General features: G+C 37.4%; 1 protein-coding gene across 1 annotated transcript in view; it reads right to left on the bottom strand.

Annotated features, from left to right (window-relative positions):
• Window positions 1-21,875, bottom strand: part of pou6f2 (POU class 6 homeobox 2) — a 115,546-nt gene that overhangs the window by 58,669 nt on the left and 35,002 nt on the right. Inside the window, exon 3 of the mRNA XM_081352606.1 lies at window positions 17,387-17,609. Within this exon, the coding sequence (XP_081208732.1) occupies window positions 17,387-17,609 (223 nt within the window). The remainder of the gene's footprint in view (window positions 1-17,386; window positions 17,610-21,875) is intronic.

The following is a 21,875-nucleotide window of genomic DNA, read 5'->3' on the forward strand; positions in this document are numbered from 1 at the left end:
GGGAAAGCAAATAGAACTTGCCATGGCTAATATCACACATAGGGTTCATAGAGAGGAGATTTATCATGATGAAATACTGTAATGCACAAAGGCTGTGAACACATTACGTTGATGCAGCTCTGTTGGACTTTTTGTCAGTGAAGGTCATCATTTTCTCTGAGAAGATGATTTTTAAAAAAGTACATTATTATCATAATATTAAATATCTCAAATGAGAATTTTACATATGAAAATAAAGTTAGTCATATTTCATTAAATGAAAGATCTGATTAAAACTTTCACAAAAGTTTCATAATAAAATAAAAAAGTAATTATGGAAATAATGTTAAAGGACCTTTTTTGAGAGAAAATAATATGATAAAGCAGATGAAGATACCTTACACCCTTACAAATAAAGTACTACCATGCGCTAATATGGTGCTGTCACGATCATGTTTGGTTTCACTGGGTCTCATTCAATAAGTGTGCGTACGCACGGATTTGTACGTGAAATCTGCGTACGAACGTTTTCGTGAACAAATCATGATACATCAATAACTTTCGTTCTAAATTTTAGTCTACATTTATGAAAACATTTAGAAACTGAAACCACACGAACCACACGAAGTGCAAAAATCACTTACTCTGGGTGGCCTTATAAATGAGTAAAAAATACTTATTTCATCTATATATCAATATAGTTCATATATCATATAAATATATGATATAAATATAATAATATTCCATATATCAAATATATTTCATCATTATACACTGCATGGCCAAAAAAGTTTTTTTTTAAATAAGTCGCTGTTTGGATTTAAATAGGCAAATGTTTAAGAGACTGGATCATTATTGCGGTGATTATTGTTGCTGTAATTTTAAGTATTATTAAATTTCATGGAAATTCTAAAACACTATGTCTGTAGGATAATAAAATGAAATAAAATTCTGTAATAATAAAACCAAATACACTCTATTATGATTTTAACTGCTGTGGGGCATACAGAGAATAAACAGATAAAGCAGAATTAAATGAAAAATGACAATGTCACTGAACAACAGAGAAAAAAGGAAAGCAACGGGCATTGAGTGGATGAAAAGTTCCATATTTTAAGGGCAAAATGACACATTCGGTGTGTCTCTTTGCCCTCGTCCCCCTCCTCTCCTCTTCCAGCGGTGTCCGACACTCAGCCCTGTTTGTGAAAGATGTAGGAGTTTAATGTGACGATATCTCCTCTTCTCTCGCGTCTGTGGTCTACTTACCAGCCACATGATCCAACTCTGATGCGCCTGCTGTGTTTTCAGCAAGGAGCCCTGAGGGACCATTACACTCCACCCTGCCTTCCTCTGGGGCCTTTTAGGGCCCCTTAACACTTACAGAAGACCCTTGAATCTGAAGCCCTTCCCCAGAAAGCACATCTATTAATTAAGGTAATTAGGCCCTGAGATGGCAATTAGAAACCGCAGATAGCTTTTAGCCCGTCTGCCGCTTCCAAAAAGGCTTGGTTTCAGCACCATCTGCCGCGTCAGAAATCACCACAGCATCTTGTGTTTCCGAGAGAGGAGGGCGAGCCACGTTATCTGAGATACAGACCTTCACCCGACCGAAGGGTCAAATTCTAGACCCTCTCGTATTTAGGCTTTTCATCTGATATGAAATGACAAATGAAACACTTATCATGTGTCACTCACTATCGGCTTGAACGGTGATCCTTATTAAAATGCGTTTGCCGGGGTTTATATGGATTGAATTGTTAATATACCAGAAGCAGCTTAAGCAAAAGAGGAAAAGAAAGTTATAGCACTTGTACTAAAACGCTGGGTGATGTGTATTGATAGGCTGATTCTTTAGATATTGATTGAACGGCACAGGCGTAATGACGAAGCTAGATTTGTGTTGGTTTTTATTGATTCCGTTGTAAGTTGGCAATGATAAGCTGCGAGGTTGCTATTGATCGTTTTGGACATTCAATACACTTGTTTTCATTTGGAGATTTCACTGTACTTTATCGACGAAACGTTTCTTCTTTTAAGCCGTAAGTGGCCAGAGCAAAATTCATTTGAACACCTACGCATTTTTTTGGGCTTTCTTTAAAACTTCCCGGGGTGCTGTAACACTGCCAAACTTGACTTTTTGCAGAGGGTAAATTCAGCTTTAAAGTGTGTTTTTTTTTTCAGTTAAACTGAAATAAAAGCAATGCGTGCCGCTCAAAAGCCCCAAACATTCTTTGTTTTCATCCATTAAGAAGACTAATTATCATATTTTTGCATAGAATACCATTTACTCGCACGAGGTGTATAGGTCGCAACAAATTATCTCCTCATTCAAACGCATTTTGTTCTCGCTCTAGTCTAATTGTTTCTGCCAAAACCTTGAGTTCTTACAGTAAATTGCAGGGGAGTTTCAGCCATAAGTCATATTATACACACATGCACTCCACACACACAAACACACTCACAAAAGAATGAAATATGGTTTACGAGGTCCTGTGACAGAGCACAATCGCACATTGTCAGTGGAGTGTGATAACCCTATTTTCATTCCGTTTCACTCCCATGAAATTACCATTAGCATTACGAGTCATGCAGAACCCAGATAAATGTAAAAACGCTACCCGGTTCTCCCAGACAGGAATAACAGTCCCCACAGATTACCATCTCTCTCTTTGCCTTCTGCTTGCACTGACTCTAATATTTCATTTACAATGTTTCGTCAGTTCATGCTCCCCTCACTGACCATGTAAATCACTAATCAATTTCCATTTCCAGAGCTTGACAACAGAAAGCCTGTGAAAGGTGTCTCAGAAGTCTATGTAAAGATTTTAATAAGATAGGGGACAAGGTACTGAAAATTACAACAGGAATACAGTACCGCTGTGCTGAATGACTACGCTTTAAGCAGTTAAACGTTGGCTTCAGAACCAGTCCTAACCGGTTTATCAAACCCTAAGTATTAGACTTCAGTGCATAAATCGTTTAAGAGAGATGTGCTATTAACCACTTGTTTGACACAAAGGTCCCTCTTGTCCAACACTAATCGAAGCCCCCAGATACAGGTGCACAATATTTTTAATTATTGCAAAGCTGCCTGTCTTCAAACTTTTTTTTTATTAAAAGAAACTGGGACGTATATCAATAACCACAAGTTTTAGGAACTGTACTGTAATAATGAAATATATATTTAGTTACATATATATATATATATATATATATATATATATATATATATATATATATTTCATTCCGGTGTGTGAATGAGTGAGTGAATGGGTAAATGTGAGGCTATATGTAAATATGGCCATAGGTGGCCATAGGTCTGTGAAAGCGCTATATAAATGCAGTCCATTTACCATTTACCATTACATATTTTAGCAGTTCAATTCAGTAAATTTTTTATACATACAAATTTAATTGTATAATAAATAAAAAAAAATTATGCAATTTGTCTAACAATGTACTGTGTCCAACAGTACATACACATACAGTCCAGTAGAATTCTGTCCATTTTTTTTTCATTACAATTTCCACCACAGTGTCATTCCCACCAAATCACATATTATGTATTTTATTGCTTTTCTTTGGTGGAAATGACAGTGGTAAAAAATAAAATGGAATAAAATGGCAAACTCCTTTACACAAAATTAAATAATATTTCGCAAGTTTTGCCAAATGTGACAAAATTACAGCTTGATTGGAAATGACGCACAATACAAATATTCTGTTGAATTATATCATATTCAGGGGGCAAAAGACATTTTAAAAGTTTAGAAAAAACTTTAAAGCAAAATTGACGGTGGAAATACACATGGATGGATGGATGGATGTTTCCAAATTATTCCATTATTCCAAATTTGCGAGTAAGTTTAATTCACAACTTTGGACGGAAACATAGCTATTGACTAGCCTGGGTTTCCCCATGCTGCCTTGAGCGCAGCGCGATTTTATTCTCGCTGCTAAGCAGCCTGGATACCATGGACCAGATTTTCGCCTCAGCGAGGGGACCAATCACAGAACGGGGAGGGAGCAGCAAGACAATGACGACGTCTATGCGACACACCGAAGCAGTTTGTTTATATCTATGGATCCAACATGGCAGCAGACGCAAAGTTACCTTTCGATGCAGCCTTAGATAGTGTTCTAAGTAGTTTAGAACGCAAGTTTATTTCGTCTTCTTCCTTGTCGAATTTCTGCCGCTCTACACACGTCATCTGGTATGATTGAAACGATTGGCTTTGAGCTACGTACAGGCGCATTTGATAGACATTCGTAGCGTCCAATAAACGGCTCTGGGCATTCGTAAACCACGCCTCAAATACGAGAAAATGAACATGTGGTTCCCAGACCACGTCTCAATGAGAAAGAGGTCTGACGTTAGCCAGGCTAGCTATTGACGATAACAGACAAAGAACTGAGCAGGGGCTTAAAGGGATAGCTCACCCAAAAATTAACACAAAAGATATTTTGAAGAATGTCGGTAACCAGACGATTGATGGTTACCGATTGACAATGGCTTCCATAGTATTATTTTTTCCATAGTATATCATAGGTCAATGGGGCCCATCAACTGTTTGGTTACCAACATTTTTCAAAATATCTTCTTTTATGTTCAGCAGAAGAAAGAAAATCAAACCAGTTTAGAACAACTTGAGGGTGAGTAAATGATAATGATGAGTAAATGGGTGAACTATTTCAAGGATAAAACGGAACAGAAGTGGGAACCGATTAACAACCAGAGAAACTAACTAGACAAACCAGAAACAGAACACAATGAAACAAACACACATGTTACATGAGACATACAATTTGAAGGAACATAATCAACCATCCTGACAACCATTCACACATTAGCATCACGGCAGCAACTTTTGAAGAGGCAAACACATATAAATCTAGTTTAGACTTCCTCTTTGGATAAGACACTCAACAATAATCTTCCCATTCCAATATTTCCTTCTCCATCATTACTTTAATAGCTTTTTTATCCCATGTCTAGTGTGTCCTAAGCAGTTTGTAGTATGCATGTATGTATATCCCTTACTCCAACATCCTCCTACTCTTTCATTACATATCTGAGTGAGCATGGGCTCAGAGCTGGACTCCGCCAGCACAAACATGTGGCTTTGCTTCAGATGTTCTTCCTCCGAGGATCTGTAGTCTCCGCGGTTTGGGAGGGGGTTAGGAGGAGGCGCGGTGAACGCGCACTAAACGATAGGTTTAATTTAATGCCAGTTTGAGAGGCTTAAGTTATTTCAGGCCTCCCTGCACCAGTTCTTCATCAGGAGAGAAAACTGCCAGTTCACTCCTTTAAAAAACATTACTGGCACTTCCCAATTATTTGTAGACTGATGCAATTACCATAAAATATGTATCGAACATGGATGAGTGGAGGAAAGCTAAATCCCAGCAGAATCACAGAGGCATACTGTATATGTGGGTCCCGGCTCTTGGCTTATATGGAGTATATGTGTGTGTCTCTTTCAGTTTTACCACAGGAGGGCCAAAGCAATGTGGCCTCCTCGATCGAAACGGACAAAGCCATATCCGATTACCATTATTATTGTCTTTTCCAATCTTCCTTCACATCCCCCCTCCATTTCTCTTGCCCTTCTCTCTCTGAGGAGGGGGATTTTTTCCTCTTTTCACAGTTTAAACAGAGTGACAATGCCACCAGTCATGCAGGACAGAACAGTATGTGGCAGGACAGGCAGCTGGTGAAGCCATTTCAAGATGACAAACGCCACCAATATGTCAAACATTAACAGCTCGATTTTATATGACACCCGAAGGACACTCCGCGCCCTTAATGTTTCACACGCACAATTGATGTAGCTAGGTCTTATTTTGTAACATTCAATGTGATCAAAAGCAGCGGATTAAAACCAACAAGGTGAGGAAATCAAAATGAAATCATCAGTTTTGACGCCAAAATCTGAACAGACATTGTGAGCCACTTCTTAACTGAACCTAAAAGATAAAAGAACAGTTTGGAAAAATTGGTGTAATGTAAATGGTTTGTGTAAATGGATCTAAATAATAAAAAATACATATTTTTAGGATAACTCTCTAAACACTCAAATTGGTAAAAAAAAAATCATGTTTTTGAAAGAATACTCTTCATTAAGGCTTCATTTATTTGATCAAAAACAGTAATATTGTTTGACTACAAACAGTTATATTGTGAAATATTATTACCCTTTGAAATAACTGTTTTATTATTAATAATAAATGTGATGGCATAGCTGAATTTTCAGCAGCCATAACTGTAGACATTAGAATCACATGGTCTTTCAGAAATCATTCTAATTTGGTGACATTTGGAAACGTTTCTTCTTATTATTACTATTAATGCTGAAAACAGTTGTGCTGGAAACCATGATGAGTAGTAAGTTCAAATGAACAGCATTTATTTAAGATAGAAATCTTTTGTAACATTGACAGTAAATTTGTACAGCCCCTTTTGATCAATTCATTGCATCCTTGCTGAATATATTAAATGAATACTGAATTATTACTGAATGTATAAAAAAAAAAAATACTGACCCCAAACTTTCGAACGATAATGTACTTCATATATAAATACAGATCAAAAATAAAATATATATTTAAATTCCAAATCAAAAAAGTAACTTTAAAAGGTCAGGACAGGTAGAAATATGAAAGAATGACGCCGTTTTATGTAAATTCATTTTGAGGCCTTGCTTAGCTAATGTTTTACCCTTTGTTACCTGTCCCGCTAAATGACATGATGTCTTTAAAGTCATTCTGCCAAGAAAGCACACGCAAAAGCAAAAAAACATTTCTTGTGAGTGTGCGGATACTTCATTTGAGTGTGATGTGGTAAAATGTGTTTATACTTGTACAATGATGTTTATTGTTTGTGACGTGAGGTGCTTTCTGTTTGAATGCCTGAATATGTGTGGGCCAACCTCACTGTGTGTGTATGTGTACAATACGATTTGTGTTATTTTTGTAGCTATGCCACTGTCATATGCAGTCACACGGCATCACACTCAGTGGGAAAGAAAAGAAAACTGAACAATACCCAATGGCACATGAGAATCTTTGACTCTTCCTGGATTGTCTAGGAGAACATGTGGTGCAACCCCCCTAAAACACACACACACACACACACACCACCTCTCACTCTCAATTATTTGGCTGCTGTCACAACAAATCAATCAAATTACCACAGCAAGTCTGTGTGCAGGTGCTTCTGGTGCATTTCTAGTCACATTAGCTTTGAAATGTATGAGGGCGGCAGCAATTTTATCACTCTTATTTAATATGACTCTATCCTTATAAGTTGTCTTACAACTGCCTCAAACTTAAAACATTAAAGGACAATGTGGAAGACATGCTGGGAATACAGTACTTTAAAGTTAAACCAAAAGATGCAGGCAGAGAGTGTGTGTGAGAGAGAGAGAGAGAGAGAGAGAGAGAGAGAGAGAGAGAGAGAGAGAGAGAGAGAGAGAGAGAGAGAGAGAGAGAGAGAGAGAGAGAGAGAGAGAGAGAGAGAGAGAAAAGATACTGTTTTTTTTAAATATTAAATCCATGTTTAGGGTCCAAAATAGGGTGAACTCCATGGACCGGCTATTTTTTTTTTTTTTCATTGTTTTCATGTCTACACAGTACCATTAATTAAACATGTTCAGTTCAGCACCACGGACAGTGCACTCATAACAAGCATTTTAAGGAGCTAGTGTCTTCAAGGGTCATAAATAGACAATTTTTTTTTTAAATATATTTTATCATCTTGTCAGAGTTGTAAACCCATGTTCTCTAGAGAGGTATAATTTGCAGTAGCAGATAACTTTCCTTTAGCAAGTATTGACACAAAACAAAAGTCTCTTAAATGAACTTTCACTTGTAGTATTTTTTTTAAATACGCCAAGAGTAACAGTTCTTGTTATTTTACTCACAAACTTGTCGCTAACAAATTATGAGCTTTCTATTGTCTTTTTCCTGTGTTCAACTTTATCACCCTTCAGGCTTCAAGTTTCTCTTTGACTTGGCTACTAATATCAGTGTTTTCATGTCTACACAGCACCATTAAGTAAACATGTTCAGTTCAGCACCACGGACAGCTCACTAACAACAAGCATTTTAAGGAGCTAGTGTCTTCAAGGGTCATAAATAGACAATTTTTTTGAGATTTATCTTTTTTTGTAAACCCATGTTCTCTAGAGAGGTATCATTTGCAGTAGCAGATAACTTTCCTTTAGCAAGTATTGACTGGAAACGAAAGTCTCTTAAATGAACTTTTACTTGCAGTATTTTTTTTTTAAATATGGCAAGAGTAACGGTTCTTGTTATTTTAGTTACAAACATGTCGCTAGCAAATTATGAGCTTTCTATTGTCTTGTTCCTGTGTTCAACTTTATCACCCTTCAGGCTTCAAGTTTCTCTTTGACTTGGCTACTTTTAGCTAACCTAAGTGAGTTAGCAGCTTCAAGTTCCCCCGTCTGTGTCAGTACTCAGTCTACAGCGATGCCCCGGTCTGACAGGCGAGCGATTCCTGTGAGACTACAACTGCTCTTTCATTGAGACAGAGGAGCAGTGTTGTGATTAGAGCCAACATGGTTCCTCATTAGCCTACGAGCGTGGAGAGACTCAGGCAATTACTCCTCATCCCTGAGTGCCGTTTTATGTTTCCTGCAAAGGGAACACGCGCACTATTCCTTCCCAGAACCCCCCCACACTCCCCCTACACGCTACGCTGCAGGTTCTGATGTGCACCGATCAGGCAGCTTACAATATGAATATGAAAGAGACAGAGTATACATTTGTTCTGCATTAACTCAAAGTAGGCTGACAATGTAGCACTGATCTTTCATTTGCCTTACATCTCTTTAGGGAAAATATGCCGTATTACAAGGATGTTTCCAAAAAGCTTTTTCATAGGTCATGAAAAGACTATGAATAATAAGAGTTATTTCATGATCTGAGGGTTATCCTTATGTTTTTTTTTTGCGAGAGGCCTGTTTTGAGGCTTTCTGAGCTGATGAGCAACCACGTAGATGTTATTTTCGTTCCGCAGCTTATTGAAAGACGCTTTGATGTAAGGAGAAGCACATTCTGTCATTTGGTTTGTTATGAGACAGAATATGGAAGGAATGTACAACAGAGGGATTTGTAATTTTCAAAACAGCGAAATCATATCATTAAGTCTCACATCAAGTCAAATGAAATCAAACGATGTTATTTGTGACATGAAGAAATGTCACAGTGCCAAACAAACAGACTTTTCAGATTTTTACATGTTTTTTGAAACACCACCCTACCTCATATATACAGGTGCTGGTCATAAAATTAGAATATCATCAAAAAGTTGATTTATTTCAAGAATTCAACTTAACAGGTGAAACTAATATATTATATAGACTCATTACATGCAAAGTGAGATATTTCAAGCCTTTATTTGTTATCATTTTGATGATTATGGCTTACAGCTTATGAAACCCACAAAATCAAAATCCCAGAAAATTAGAATATTACATGAAATCACACAGTAATTACACAGCGATACCATGGTCATTGAACCAGGTTTTGGTTCTTTTGGCAGTGTGGGCAGGTGCAAATCCTGCTGGAAAATGAAGTCAGCATCTCCATAAAGCTTGTCTGCTGAAGGAAGCATGAAGTGCTCTGGAAATGTCCTGGTAGACGGCTGCGTTGAGTGGACAGCACAGTGGACCAACACCAGCCGATGACATGGCTCCCCAAACCAACACAGACTGTGGAAACTTCACACTGGACTTCAAGCATCTTGGATTGTGTGCCTCTCCATTCTTCCTCCAGATTCTGGGACCTTGGTTTCCAAATGAGATGCAAAATTTGCTCTCATCAGAAAAGAGGACTTTGGTCCACTGTGCTTTATTAAATCCAGAGTCAACGCAGCCATCTACCAGGACATTTTGAGAGCACTTCATGCTTCCTTCATTTTCCAGCAGGATTTGCACCTGCCCACACTGCCAAAAGAACCAAAACCTGGTTCAATGACCATGGTATCACTGTGTAATTACTGTGTGATTTCATGTAATATTCTAATTTTCTGGGATTTTGATTTCGTGGGTTTCATAAGCTGTAAGCCATAATCATAAAAATTATAACAAATAAAGGCTTGAAATATCTCACTTTGCATGTAATGAGTCTATATAATATATTAGTTTCACCTATTAAGTTGAATTCTTGAAAAAAATCATCAATAAATCACTTGAAATATAAATGATTAATTCTATTCCTAACACCATGTTTACAGTCTGATGGACAAACAAACATGAGGCTTATTCTTATTCTATTCAAGTTACAGCTGGAATCGTACACACAGTGTTCAAGAGGGAATTCACTTTCTTTACTTGACATGTCCAGACATTAATCTTCCTGACAAAATAACAAGCTACAGCGGCGCCAGGGTTTAAAATGAGTGCGGAGTAACGCAAGCGCAGGCTTTTATTTAGACGACCGTGCCGAACTTCATAAAGCTGCCCCATCGCTGTGACGACCATTCATCAGTGGAGAGACGCACCGCTGAGCCTTCTGCTCCGCACGCTCACGTGGACGGACAGTGAGGCGGCTATCTCCTAATTTGGAAAAGGTGAGCGGTATGGTGTCATAAGTGGCTGTACCGTCTATACAAGTACTGTTCCCTTAAAAGTAATGTTTTTTACACGTTACATGTTAAATGGTTAGTTCACCCAAAAGTGAAAATCTTAATTTAGTCCCCCTTTTTCCTTACAAACCAAACAAAAATTATGACTTCCATTGTATGTGCAAAAACAGACATTTCTGAAAATATCTTATTTTATGACACGAGGATTTTAATATTTGGATGAAGAAACCTTTAAAATCTCTTATCCCATCTTAATATGCACAATTAGAAGTTTGACAACTAGAAGTACACAATTTAATATGACAACTATAAGTAAACTAAATACTTTGTTATACTGGTGGCAACTCTCTTTGCATCCTGATAGCAATCAATAATGGAAGTGGTCTAAATTTTAAAACATGAACATGTATCTTCTGTGGAAGTCTCAGGACCAAACAATGTTCGTCCAATCATAGCATTAGGTCCAAATGCAATGATATGTCCTCTGCCTGTCAACATATGTATTTCTAAACCTCAGCGCACCCTGCTCACTCATGGCAACCAGTGACCTTCTACCCGGAGCTGTTCACATCCTCAGACTCGTATTTATGCATTTTTATGTCAACACTATCAATGCTGAAATGAATCTGCAGCAGTCTGGTGGTACAAGTAAGAGCTCTGTTGTTTACATTCATTATTATTGTAATGTTATGTGCTTTGAGACATGAGGTTCTCGTCTTTGTAAACTCTGTTCTGTGCATTCATGTCTTCTGGAGGAGGCGTGGCTTTGGAGAGCGCTCTGAAGGGAGGGTGGAATATTATGCTTTCAAAGCTAACTTGCTAATGCTAGCCTCTCTGAAATTGCCTACCTTAGCTTTAAATAAAAAGTGGGTGGGGCCATATGTTTGCCAGACCAATGGCAGACAAGAAGAGTGTTCAAGAAGCCAATGTTTACAATGACGATCTTATTCAGAGTTCCAGTTTTTAAAAATAATACTGTAACGAATGCAAATAACGAGTCAGTTGTTTTTAATGAATCAAAAACACTAATTCTAAAGTAGTCATTTATGAAATTAATACAAATGTTTAGTATTGTTATTTAATATATACAGGGTGGGCCATTTATATGGATACACCGTAATAACATAGGAATGGTTGGTGATATTAAAGTCCTGTTTGTGGCACTTTAGTATATGTGAGGGGGCAAACTCCTCAAGATGGGTGGTGACCATGGTGGCCATTTAGAAGTCGGCCATCTTGGATACAACTTTTGTTTTTTCAATAGGAAGAGGGCCATGTGACACATCAAACTTATTGGTAATGTCACAAGAAAAACAATGGTGTGCTTGGTTTTAACGTAACTTTATTCGTTCATGAGTTATTTACAAGTTTCTGACCACTTATAAAATGTGTTCAATGTGCTGCCCATTGTGTTGGATTGTCAATGCAACCCTGTTCTCCCACTCTTCACACACTGAATGGCCCCCAAGGTCTCCCAATCTGACCCCCTTAGACTTTTATCTTTGGGGTCATCTGAAGGCAATTGTCTATGGTGTGAAGATACGAGATGTGCAGCACCTGAAACTACGGATACTGGATGCCTGTGCTGGCATTTCTCCTGCGGTGTTGCTATCAGTGTGTGAAGAGTGGGAGAACATTGAATATTGAGAGCATTGACAATCCAACACAATGGGCAGCACATTGAACACATTTTATAAGTGGTCAGAAACTTGTAAATAACTCATGAACGAATAAAGTTACGTTGAAACCAAGCACACCATTGTTTTTCTTGAGACATTACCAATAAGTTTGATGTGTCACATGGCCCTCTTCCTATTGAAAAAACAAAAGTTGTATCCAAGATGGCCGACTTCTAAATGGCCACCATGGTCACCACCCATCTTGAGGAGTTTGCCCCCTCACATATACTAATGTGCCACAAACAGGACTTTAATATCACCAACCATTCCCATGTTATTACGGTGTATCCATATAAATGGCCCACCCTGTAGATAAGGTCAATTATTTTACCACCTCTAAAAAGTGTGAAAAGTCTGTGTACACACCTTTGGCAGAAACAGTTTGAATATATTTTTCATTACACAATTTTAACAATTTTGTAGTTTCAATGTTATTTTTCGTTTTTAGGGTGACTATAACATTCTGTCCAAGACAACAGATGAAAATGGCTAATTCTGTTGCATTGACCCTGATAAATAGCCAAATAAGTAAACTAATAAATACATCAAACTTATGTCTGTCAAATATGTATTTCCTAATTACACAATTGTTAATAGAAGAATTAGAACTGGAATCATTGAATCCTTTATGCAACACTTTCCAATGAGGCTCAATTAACAACTTACAGTATTTATTAACCTTTTGTTAAATGTTAGTTAATAAAAAAATCAACTGTTCATTGTTAGTTCACCTTAGCCCAGGTTCATTAAATAATATGAACAGAAAAACTTTTAATTTTAATAATGTAGTAGTAAATAATTAGTAAAGGTTAAAATTAGTGGTGGGCCGTTATCGGCGTTAACGCAGCGAGACTCTTATCGCGCGATAAAAAAAATATCGCCGTTAATCTATTCTCCAAGTTGGGTTGGGAGCTGGCTCAAGCTACACAAGCTATGATGACGCAATCTATCCGCGGCCGCGAGGTAACGTTACACCCGGCTGCAACGCATCATATTCGTCGTCATCTTAACTAAACACGGCTGAAAGTGAAAGCTGGTGTAAAAGATCGGTGCAACATTCATTATTTGGACTTGGTTCGGATTTAAGCCGTCCGACGTAGACTGTGTGGTGTAACAGTTCGGTAAGTTAACACACGACTAATCCGTTCTACCACCTCAAATTCAAAATGAAACATATCACTGAATACCAGCGCGCGCGTATTATTCCCAATATATCTGAGTGGTGTAGAACATAATCTCTGTCTGCGCCCGATTTAAAGAATCGTTGTTGTGTTTCTTTTTAGCTGAAAAGACATCAGTTAGAATATTCTAATTTTAAATTTGGGGTTTCATAAGCTCCAAGCCATAATAAACATTAGACCTACTTAAGTCTCTGCAGCTAGTGTACTTAAATTTTATTTATCTGCAAAATTATGTTGTATACTTACAGTTTTGCACAATATATGTTCTCAAAACTACATGCACCCTTAAAAAAAAAAAAAAAAACATTTAGCAGTTGTTTAGCAGGGTCTGTGTAACCTGTTCTGAAATGGTTTTATTATAATATCGTTATCGCAAGAGGCTGCAATGTATATCACAATATGGATTTTAGGCCATATCGCCCATCCCTAATTGATAGCCTATAGTAGTTGATAATAACATAGGCCTACCTAATGTTGCCTACGGATGGTAACAGTACAGTAGTAACTTTTTACAGTCTATGAGTAGAACAGCTTTCTCAAGCAGTTTGTGATGCATTTTGGAAACAGGAGATGAGCCCCTGGTCTAATGCGCCACCTGGCTTGAGAAACCCGTTCTCAAAGACTTACTTTTATAGTCATTATTTGGGTAGCACACATATTGTGAATGCCTTCGGCAGAATTCAAATGAGCCATTTTAATCTAGATTAATCTAGATTAATTTCAAAATTAATCTAGATTAATCTAGATTAAAAAAATTAATCTATGCCCACCTCTAGTTAAAATTAACATTTATCTAAGATTAATAAATGCTTTAGATGCATTTTTCATTGTTAGTTCATGTTAAATAATGTAGTTAACTAATGTTAAAAAGGAACCTTGTTGTAAAGTGTTACCATTTTTTACAACTCCCATCCCTATTTAGGAATGTGTAACTGTACTGATGGTGATGTCATCAGGACTTTATTATCTTCCTTCCATTTATGCAATAATGCGTAAATAATTGGTATCTTGCTCTGATAGACACAATGCATCCATCATAAATGACTTCTTACTCTTTTTTGACCTCACACATTTTAATTGAATTCTCACCCTGACATGATCTATTAGATCTTATTTGCTCCTCATTAGTGTGACTTATTAAAACATATGAAAGTGGCCTGTCTGCTTAATCTTCCTTTAACAGAGACGAGTGTTTGATCCAGAGTTAATAAGAACATGCTACACAAGTACACTGATCTATGTGTCTTTTTTGGTGCTTGAGGTCTAGATCTCTGCAGGTTGTGATTAATCAGGCCTGGCGGGCTGAGCTCACCGCTCAACTAAGACTGTCTGGCAGAAGCGCTGTGCCAGCAGCTCTCCATCAATGGGGGGTAGGGGGGATGATGCGATAGGATTGTGGGATTGTGGGACAGTGTGACTGGCTGTAGGGAGAGCAGACACAGTCAAATCATTTAATGTCACACGGCACCCGTGACACTACGCCCTTAGAGAATCCCCCAGGTTCTGATTCTAAAACTGAGAGGCCTAGTCAGAATAAGTCACACTAGTTTATCACTGGGCATTTTTTTAGGATGGGGACTTTTCTGTTTGCATTTGCACCACAGATAAACACAATGTCACTGTTCACAATTTGAGTGCACGTACTTCAAGGGAAAGTTCACTCAAAAATGAAATCACCAGTCCTGTATGACTTTATTTCTTTGGCCTAACATAAAAGAAGATAATTTGAAGAAACAACACTGGACCCTGCTGACTTGCATTTTTGCAAAATGTTTCACAGAAGAAAGTCGTAAAAAATTTGAACGACATGAATCTTTTTTTGGTGAAAATCTGTTTATATATATATATATATATATATATATATATATATATATATATATATATATATATTTTTTTTTTTTTTTTTTTTTTTATTGTCTAAAATACTAAAACTTTATTAACACCAAGTTTAAATTATATTTTGAAACCTATATTTTGCAGTATATATTTATATATATATATTTTAGTTTAAGACTCCTCTGTTCATGACGATTTGAAAAAAAGAAAGAATCTCAGATGAAAAAGGACTCTCTCACACTCACTTGCTGAACAAGCATAAAAAGTAAATGTCCAGTTAAGATAGACAATTAATGGACCATTAAAATTCACTCCAACATAGAACGTCTTTCTGGGGTCCATTTTAGAAAGTCCTCGAAATGTGAGGCAGGCCCCACAGGCACATTATCGTGAACTGAGGGAATTCTGGGAAATTTTAGATATTTATTTAGCCCATGTGAGCGTTTATTAAAAGCCTAGATGCGCTCTGATGCGTGTTGTTATTTATGCATGTTTGTGTCCATTAGAGACTTCTTCTCCATCCCTCTATTTTAGCCATCCCGTCCATCCATCTCTTCGGGACAACCTGTTTCCTGCCGTGCATTATTTTAATCTTCGGCCTCCTCCTCCGAACGAAAAAGGAAAACGTGCTATTTTACATGCACTCAAATTTATAACCTATCATTTTTTAGTCAGGCATTAGAGAAGGCACCTCATCTAAGATTTATGACTGACGGTTTCCCCCTTCCACCCCTCAATCTAATGGTATAAAAGAGACAATGTTTTAAACATTAAAATGAAAACCATTTACAACTATGATCAAAAGAGAACATTCGTGCATTAAAGTTTAAAAGCCGAGGAGAAGTATGGACGTGCGGACGGAAGGAAAGAGGAGGGGGAGAGATAGAGGTAAAGAGGAGAAGACACAAGCATAGTGAATACTCCTACTGAAAGAAGAAAGAGCCTTAAAGTGCTTTTGCGCTTCGTTGCAAAACGCTGACCTGTAATGAATGTGAACTACTTTCCCCGCCTATATCGCTCTGATCCTCCTGTCCTCTGCCTTTCCGAGCACTTTCCTCAGGTATATCTTAAACGTGTACTGTTTGGAAGGGGTGATGGTACTTTGAGATGGCACAACTTCTATGAAAAAACAACAAACTGTCGAAGACCGAATGCTGTCTACCACAGAACGTTTTCATGGCTATCCCCATTGAATTTGACTTCACAGGTTCTGATGGTACTTTTTAACCCTTGTTTTAATATGGGTATTCATTTAAAGGGATAGTTCACCCAAAAATGAAAATTAGCCTAAGTGTATGTGACATTCTTCTTTCAAACGAATACAATCCGAGTTATATTAAAAAATGTCCTGGCTCTTCCAAAATGTATAATGGCAGTGAATGGCTGTTTCTGTTTTGAAGTCCATAAAAGTGCAACCATCCATCATAAAAGTGCTCCACATGGCTCCGGGTGTTAATAAAGGCCTTCTGAAGTGAAGCGTCGCGTATGTGTAAGAAAAATATCAATATTTAAAACTTTACAAACTGTAATCTCTAACTTGCGCTTACTGTCGTACGCACGTTAACAAGAGACTGGCGTTCCAGCGTATGACGTAGATCGATTCAGAAGGCCTTTATTAACCCCCGGAGCCGTGTGTATTACTTTTATCATGGATGGATGCACTTTTATGGACTTCAAAACAGAAACAGCCATTCAATGCCATTATAAATCTTGGAAGAGCCTGGACATTTTTTAATATAACTCCAATTGTATTCGTCTGAAAGAAGAATGTCACATACACCTAGTGTGACTTGAGGGTGAGTAAATCATTTTTTGGTGAACTATCCCTTTAAGTGTGTATTCTTTCGGTTTATAGATTAAATAGATAAATAAATTAACAACAAAAAGCTAAATCAATTATTAATAATAATAATAATAATAATAATAATAATAATGTGTATGTATATGTATATGACCCGAGACTCAAACTTAACACAGCATCTGCATTTGATGACCAGAATTTAAAGAATTAAAGTAGACTTAAATAAACAGCATTATTTATATAATTCTCAATAAATAAATAAATAAACAATCAAACTAATTTAATCAATAAGTATTCATACCTTGCAGATTCTGTAGAGGGAGTGTCATGATGCCACCAGCAGCAGCGGCGGCCACCAGGCCCTGTATGTTGGCAGCAGTGGGCAGAGAGAGTACCAGGCCCTGCTGTCCACCCAGATGCCCACCAGCGTTAAAGGGAATCAGAATGGGCTGGTTCAGACCCGGAGCTCCACCGGACATCACTCCGCTAACTGCCGACGCCAGCTGCTGAGCAACCAGTAGAGACTGAAAGAGAAAGAGAAGAAGTTTAAAAGGAACTTTTCAATGTATGATGTATACATACCAAAATCAAGCTCATTTTGGAGATTCTGTCATTTGGCCAAAATCTCTTTTATAAAAGATGAAGTGAAAGCTATTTAAGACAGTATTGGCTATGACTCGAAAACAAATGCTAGACTAAGACATACTCCTCCGCTCCTTAAAGGGTTAGTTCACCCAAAAATGAAAATTCTGTCAGTAATTACTCACCCTCATGTTGTTCCAACCCCGTAAGACTTTCGTTCATCTTCGGAACACAAATTAAGATATTTTTTATGAAATCTGAGAGCTGGCTCACTCCTCCACAGGCTTATGGACACTATAACTTGCTGGCCCAGAAAATGTATTAATGACATTGTTAATATAGTCCAAGTGACTCCAGTGGCTCAATCTTAAGTTTATAAAGCGACGAGAATACTTTTTGTGCACAAAAACAAACAAAAATAACGACTTTATTCCACTATTCGTTTCATTCTCTCTCTGTGCCTCGAGTTAGTTTACGTAGTGTTTTTGCGCAGCGCGTCTGTGTTGCACGTCACCACGTAGGCTCACTATTGGGCGATGCTGGTCATGTGTGTGATGCGTGGTGACGTACAACACAGACGCGCTGCGCAAAAACACTATGTGAAAAGACTCGAGGCCCAGAGAGAAGAAAATGAAAAGTGGAATAAAGTCATTATTTTTGTTTGTTTTTGCGCACAAAAAGTATTCTCGTCGCTTTATAAACTTAAGATTGAGCCACTGGAGTCACTTGGACTATATTAACGATGTCTTTAATACATTTTCTGGGCCAGCAAGTTATAGTGTCCATAAGCCTGTGGAGGAGTGATCCAGCTCTCAGATTTCATCAAAAATATCTTAATTTGTGTTCCGAAGATGAACGAAAGTCTTACGGGGTTGGAACAACATTAGGGTGAGTAATTACTGAAAGAATTTTCATTTTTGGGTGAACTAACCCTTTAACCCTCTGAGGTCGACAAACGCGCCGGCGCGTTTTGCTGGATTTTCTCCACATTGTAGCACTATAAACTTAAATTTCTCCGTCATTTATGGTCATACAGAAAAAATAAATATAAAAAAAGAATCTGTGGTATTTCTACTTTTGTATGTGTCCACTTCCAATCAAATCAAAACATTGTGCTTTTGTAAAATAAAGAAAATAAACAGTGTGTGCGTTCTGCCTCTCCGTCGCGGTGAACTTTTTTTTCTTGAGCACGTCTATAAACTGAAACAAAACTCAGCGAATACTTGTCACACATTTATGAGCCATACACCTTTATAAACATTTAAGTGTGTACTTTTAAATGATCGGATTCAAAACGAAAACAAATATTCTCTGTTTAAGTAATTTGTATAAAACCAACAAGATTTCCAGCTTCTCAAACGCTTCCTAATTATTTTTAATTCGGCCACGCCCACTCGCGCAAAAGATATTCACATGCAAATCTCCACATGGAACGCGATCGCCCTCATTACCTCAACAACAAAACACTTCACTTCACTTTTCGTCGAGTTTGAAAGACGTGCCTGAGCTTACATTGGATTTACATCAGAAGAAGAAGAACGATATTTGAAGACAAGAAAGATAAGGTAAGTAATTCTTACATATTAGTTTGCTATTGTTGCATAAATTTCACATTGCAGTTGAACTGTTGCTAGATATATGGTGAATATTATAATATTTAGACCCGTGTTTACTGTTACTGTGTTTGTGGATATCTGGTCAAACGTAGATAGGCTATGTATATGGTAGGCCTAACCATAATGTTTTATATTTGATCGCAATCGCGTTTTAATGTATCATATTTTTGATCGCGATCGCGTTTTAATGTATCATATTTTTGATCGTGATCGCGTTTGAATGTATCATATTTTGGAAAAGCAAAACGCTCCAAACGGCTTCATGTTTTTACTATTATCTCATTTCATATCATCATAACGAATGGAAACATTTGAAGTAACATGATAATCAATATATTTTTCTCTAGCTTAGTTGTTACTGAAATCTTTTTGAAAATATATATAGGCTGCTATATTGTTATTATTTTATGCAGCACTGCGCATAGCCTATACCTACAAGGCACAACAAACCTGGTGTTCATTATATGTTGTTGGAAACATTTGTGTGAGTGTGTGTGTGTATTCTGTGAATTTTAAAAAGCAATTTTAACAAGAAAAATCTAAAATGTATTCCCAAAATCGTGCAGGCCTTTCTCTTGATATTAGTATGTTCTTTTTTTTTTTTTTTTCAGGGCCCAGATGCCACTGAGTCCTGCTGACTTAAACATTCACAGTACATGTCTCTGTACATGAACATGGTAAAGTGAAAATCAAACACCTTAGAAAATGAAAGGTATGTACAATGTTTTTAGGAATGGCACAAAGGTCTCTTTCTTCAATAAGTGCTTTTTTGTTGTGTATCTTTGGATTATGTTGTGTTGTAAATAAATCCAAACAATTTTAAAAGCCATTCTTTTTTAAATCTCCTCATTCTTTGTGCAAGGTTGGTCAGAATGATGGGCCCTGATAAGCTCCTAATAGGGCCATTAGGGAGGTTCTTTGTCTTTCTCAGGTGTGGAAAGCTTTCATATTAATGAGGTGATCCGCCCCTTCGCATATTGCTTTCTAACACAAAACACGTCGTAAAATTTTTAAATCAATATATTGTCTTCTCTGAATGAGCAGTCAGGGTGATTCTCACATAGTTTTAGAGCAAATATTCTAGGCTACGTGATACAATTTTCAAAAGTCTTGTGAAGAAATAATCAGTATGGGTTTCATGACCTTATTTCAGTGAGAATTTATTTTTGTATTTTCACAAACCACGCATAAATGTCATTATCTCAAAACTACAAACTTTTACATACATGCTGCTGATATATTATTGTAGCAGAGTTTGTGCTGAATACAGTGTAATTAGACTTTAGCCATGAAAATGTCACAAGTAACAGAAATAACCACAAATGCCAGAGCATGTCAGAACACCTCCAGGGCCCAGAAAACAGCTCAGACCTCAGAGGGTTAAATAGATAAAACATTAGCCTATATGTACTGTATATATATAGAGAGAGAGAGAGAGAGCGAGAGAGAGAGAGAGAGAGAGAGAGAGAGAGAGAGAGAGAGAGAGAGAGAGAGAGAGAGAGAGAGAGAGAGAGAGAGAGAGACAGATTTACTAAACAGGGCAAATTAGCATGAGAGAGCAATCCCATAAAAGCGCAGATGGGAGTGGAAAATTCTGCGGGTGATTTACTAACAATAAACACATTAAAGAACAGACACAGCCAGATAATTTCCATAATGACCAACACAGTCTACCAAGAGCAGTGCAAATTAGCGTCTGTTTTTTTGGGGCATTAAATAATGGGGCAAATACCAGTAAACTGACTAGTAAATCGCATTGCGTGAATCATTTAAATACTCTCCTCTCATAAATTTTGTGACAGAAAGAGAAACTCCTACAAATGCATATGCAATAAGGTCAGCTGCAAAAATAACTGTCCACACCTTTTCAGCACTAATTCTCTGCGTGTCTTCAGTAAATCCTAACAGTAGTTTTTTTAACGCCAACAGAGGGTTCGCGCTGATGCAAGCTGTTAGTAAATCTGGCCCATAGTGTTTCTTGAGTAAACGCTATACTTATTCAAACAGACAGTTCTTTATTTACTTTTGCACTACAAATTGACAGAGATGATCCAAAATGTGTGCACCACTTAAAGGGTTAGTTCACCCAAAAATGAAAATTATGTCATTAATGACTCACCCTCATGTCGTTCCAAGCCCGTAAGACCTCCGTTCATCTTCGGAACACAGTTTAAGATATTTTAGATTTAGTCCGAGAGCTTTCTGTTCCTCCATTGAAAGTCAATGGACGGCATACTGTCCATGTCCAGAAAGGCAATACAGACATCATCAAAGTAGTCCATGTGACATCAGTGGCTCAATCTTAAGTTTATCAAGCGGCGAGAATACTTTTTGTGCGCAAAAAGTAAACAAAAATAACGACTTTATTCCACTATTCATTTCCTTCTCTCTGGGCCTCGAGCTTTTTCACGTAGTGTTTTTGCGCAGCGCGTCTGTGTTGTACGTCACACGTAGGCTCACTATTGGCCGACACTGGTCATGTGTGATGCGTGTGACGAACAACACAGACACGCTACGCAAAAACACTACGTGAACTCACTCGAGGCCCAGAGAGAAGGAAATGAATAGTGGAATAAAGTCGTTATTTTTGTT

This window comes from Scardinius erythrophthalmus, assembly GCF_964197995.2.
Source record: "Scardinius erythrophthalmus genome assembly, chromosome: 22".
Lineage (NCBI taxonomy): Eukaryota > Metazoa > Chordata > Actinopteri > Cypriniformes > Leuciscidae > Scardinius > Scardinius erythrophthalmus.